This window comes from Limulus polyphemus, unplaced genomic scaffold (genome assembly GCF_000517525.1).
Source record: "Limulus polyphemus unplaced genomic scaffold, Limulus_polyphemus-2.1.2 Scaffold1245, whole genome shotgun sequence".
Taxonomy (NCBI): domain Eukaryota; kingdom Metazoa; phylum Arthropoda; class Merostomata; order Xiphosura; family Limulidae; genus Limulus; species Limulus polyphemus.
The window spans coordinates 5,988-10,035 of NW_013666855.1; the positions used below are offsets into that span (position 1 = coordinate 5,988).

The 4,048-nt window shown below is 29.3% G+C and overlaps 1 protein-coding gene across 2 annotated transcripts in view; it reads left to right on the top strand.

Annotated features, from left to right (window-relative positions):
• Positions 1-1,390: 1,390 nt before the first annotated feature.
• Positions 1,391-4,048, top strand: part of LOC106462769 (cytochrome P450 3A7-like) — a 9,410-nt gene continuing 6,752 nt past the window's right edge. For both annotated transcript variants that reach the window (XM_022390100.1, XM_022390101.1), the window contains exons 1-2: positions 1,391-1,514; positions 3,319-3,556. In XM_022390100.1, the coding sequence (XP_022245808.1) occupies positions 1,506-1,514; positions 3,319-3,556 (247 nt within the window). In that variant the 5' untranslated portion in view covers positions 1,391-1,505. The remainder of the gene's footprint in view (positions 1,515-3,318; positions 3,557-4,048) is intronic.

Sequence of the window (4,048 nt, forward strand, 5' to 3'; positions counted from 1 at the left end):
TGTTGGTGCTGGACTGTACCAAATAGAAAAATTAAAGATAGTTTTACTTTTATCTCTCGAATACAGAATAATGTTTCTGTTTGTAAAGTAACAAGTATTTAAGGTAAAATATTAGGTTATCCTACATAGATAAAGATAATATATGATATACTAGTACCCATTTTTATCGGATTATTAGATTTTTCTTTAACACTTGACCAATAAGATCATGGTTTATTATAAATATATTTTAGATTAGCTTTATCCTGCATGCTCTAACATCAGACATTTTTACACAGTTAGTTAAAAGAGTGGAATCTACCGAACCAAGCAATTTAAAAACGGTTCTATTTAACATTTCTTCAAGAATATCAGTTATTAAATATTGTATAATTTATTTCATAGATTCTACTTCGGACGATTTCCTATCATTGTCGTAGCGGATTTGGATCTACTCAGACAAATTCAAATTAAAGATTTCCAAAAGTTCACTGATAGACCGGTAAGAACACGCAATCTACAAAGTAATTTGAATATCACAAGTTTAATTAGTAAAACAATGTCACACATCCAGCATGCTAGGATGTTTAAAAGTGGATAATCTATAGTAAGGATCAAAGGCTTCATTAGTTAAACCATAACACTAAAATAACTGACAACTGGTTTAGAATACACCTAAGTAAGGTATAGTCATGTATGCAATTTCCATACAGGTGTTCTGCATGTAGTTGTGATACTAATATATTGATAAAAACTAGAAATAAATACGCAGAAGAATAGTAATAGTTGTATGACAAAAACCTATCTAAAACAGCTATTACAGTCGTATATCTGATATAAACGGTAAACAGTGAATTACTTAGAAATGTATACCAAATCAAGAAATAAACAAATTTAGAAACACATTTCAAGGAAACGTAATTATTAAGTGGTGAATTTATGTTATTTAAATCAAAGTTTTAATGTTTATTCACTCGGTGGCTCACTGGTAATCTTATGAACTTACAACACTAAAATTCGGGGTTCGATTCCCCGCGGAGGACAGAGAGCAGATAATCTGTTGTGAAGCTTTGCCCTAAAAACATCAACAATTTTAATCTACGAATTACTGATTAGCATGATATTAAAACAAACAACAAGCATTATGATTTTAATGGTACAAACATCTTAAACAATTCATCCATAAAACTGTTTATAAATTACCATTAGTGTTTATAAGTTAAATTTGTTAGCCTAATCGTTACTTTCTTCTTTAAAAAAATACCGTTAATTTACAAATAATGTCGATAGTGTACTTTACAGTAAAATGTTATCATTTTATTCTTCATCTTACTTTAGACGTTTTCCTTAAACGTCGCTATCTTTAAGGTAGTCGTATCTTATCCGGTACTTGCTTATCTTCATAGCTGTTTATCCTTGGAGGTGTGCAGCCAATTAAAGAGTTTAAATCACAATTGATTTTCACACGAGGAGAGCACTGGAAGGAAGTTCGCAGTCTCCTCACCCCAACATTCAGTTCCAGTAAGATGAGACAAGTAAGTATTGTTGTTAGTCTACAACTTAAACATCAGTTCAATGTAGTCTGACAACTGTAACTATCGTCAGAAACTTATTATATAAATCTACATTATCAACTTTACCAAATTTAAACACTGCTTTAGCGATTATTAAAAAATCTTCTCATCTCCAAACACTAAGATTCCACTCATGTAGAAAATATCAAATATACATCCGTATCTCTGTCTTTCTGTATACTAATCTGTCTGTCTGTACTGTCTATTCATTTATTTTTCTCTCTTTTTGTGTTTTCATCTGTCTGTCCTATGTATAGATCTGTTTCTCTGTCTTTCAGTATATATATATGTATAGATGAAGAAAGATAACAAATACAAATATAATTGTTTTAATTCTCCAGTTTTTGGTTTGTAAGTTTTTGTTTTAATTACTTATCTCAAAAACAACCAAAACTCATCAAATGTTGGTATATTATTTTATCATTTCTTCTGTTCAACTTGACTTTATACTGAATGATAGTTCAATAAAAGTAATTAAATATTCTTATTCTGTGTTAATGTTTAAATAACATTGTTAAACAACATTTAAATCAGTAATGATGTTTACATACAGATTTAGCTACAACAGTAATTATTGTTAAATCTCCTAAAGATTATTGAAACGATAACTAAACATAGATATTATTATTATTATAATTTATACACACATAAGTTTTATGTCTAATGAGTATGGCAAATATCGAAACATGTTATAATAAACAATAAACCATTTATTAACATTAGATCTATATGCCAAATTATGTGTGTAATTTTTAAGATTCATAATAAAATAATAACAATAATTTCATAATATATTCATAAATCATAATAATTTTCTGCCGCAAACTCTTTTCACGATGTCTGCGTGTTGAATATCACAATTTGAATTAGAAATCCAATTTTGATGGGAATAACCTTAACAATATTAGGGAAGAAAAAAGTCGTATTTTTCTTATTGGTTAGTCTGTTAAGCCATCCAAGCTATGTGTTGTTTCTAGAGGCAGGCCACACAGGATTTTAGGTTTTATCTACAGAAATATTATATCTAAAGAGATTATAATGTCATTGTATAGGTCGTTTGTTAAGCCACATTTTGCTGTGTTCAGGATTTTGCTCCTTACCATAGAAATAATACTGAATTGGTGAAAAAAAAGTTCAGAGGTTACTAAGGTTAGGTCAAAATTTGTGAAGTTGTTTTCTTTAGAAAAAATAAAATAAAAGAGATAGAGGGAACGTAACTGAGGCCGTTAAGATTGTTAAAAAATCGATAGTGTTAAAGCCTCCTTTTTTCGTATTTAATGGCGAGAATGGTAGGATTATAGGACACTGATATAAATTTTGGTAGGGTAGGAGTCATCTAAGACAGCTTTATTTTTCTAACAAGGTGGTTGGATTTTGAAACGGGTTGACTTCAGATGTGTTAGAAACAGTTACTTCAAGGGATGTTAAAGGGCAAGTTGATATCTGTTTGAATTATAAGTGATGACATTGAGTTTTTCAATGTTTAGTTTAATATAATGGGTAGTACGATCTAGATGGACCAAAAGGTTCCTTGTTTCTCTTTGATGTTGTGTTCCATAATTTAAGTTTACCTTTAATTGGTTTTAGGAAAATTATATCAAATCTGTAACTTTACACATAATCATATATTAATATATCTTCAATTTGATATACATATATGAATATTATAATTATGACATTTATCAATAATTAATATAGTAATGATAATTCTATACACTTATTGTATTTAATTACACAGTCTGCAATAAACTGATTTACATTTCAGATGACACCAATCATGCAGGAATGTGTTGGGGTCCTTATGGAAAAAATTGCCCAAAAAGCACAAACAGAAGAAGATTTCGATATATCCGAGATGTACCAAGGATTGACAACTGATGTCATTGGTCAAACTGCTTTTGGAATCCAGACAAATGTCCAGCAGAATCCAAAAGATCCTTTTCTAACCAATTGTAGAGCTTTTTTCAACATTCAGACTTCCGAGTTTTTCATCTTTTTATTACGTATGTTTGAGTTAGGTTTTAATTCATAGGAAAAAGTGCATTTTGATTTTTTCACTAACTGTTTATTTTTGCTATTTGTTTTTAAATGTTATATGTATCCAAGAAACAGAATGCTGTAGTATTACAAACATATCTTGTCAAAGATTAGAAAATGTGGCTTGACTGCAGTACACCCAGAATATGTGACGTCAGTATGTGACATTCAATCATTATAAAGAACTGCTGTACTAGTCTGTATAGCAAAGAAATGTTTTTTAATCGACGATCGAAAAATAAAATATCCATTCCAGATACTTAGATCAATTGTTATTACATCTATAACAATACTCGTGATATAAATACATTACACACAAATACTACATTCAAATATATACACATCGTGGTCACAAGTAAATAGACACCACCTTTACAGAAAAAAATGAACCTTTCAGTCATAATCACATGAATTGATATATTTATAATTTAATTAATATCTAGTACATCTTCCTTTCG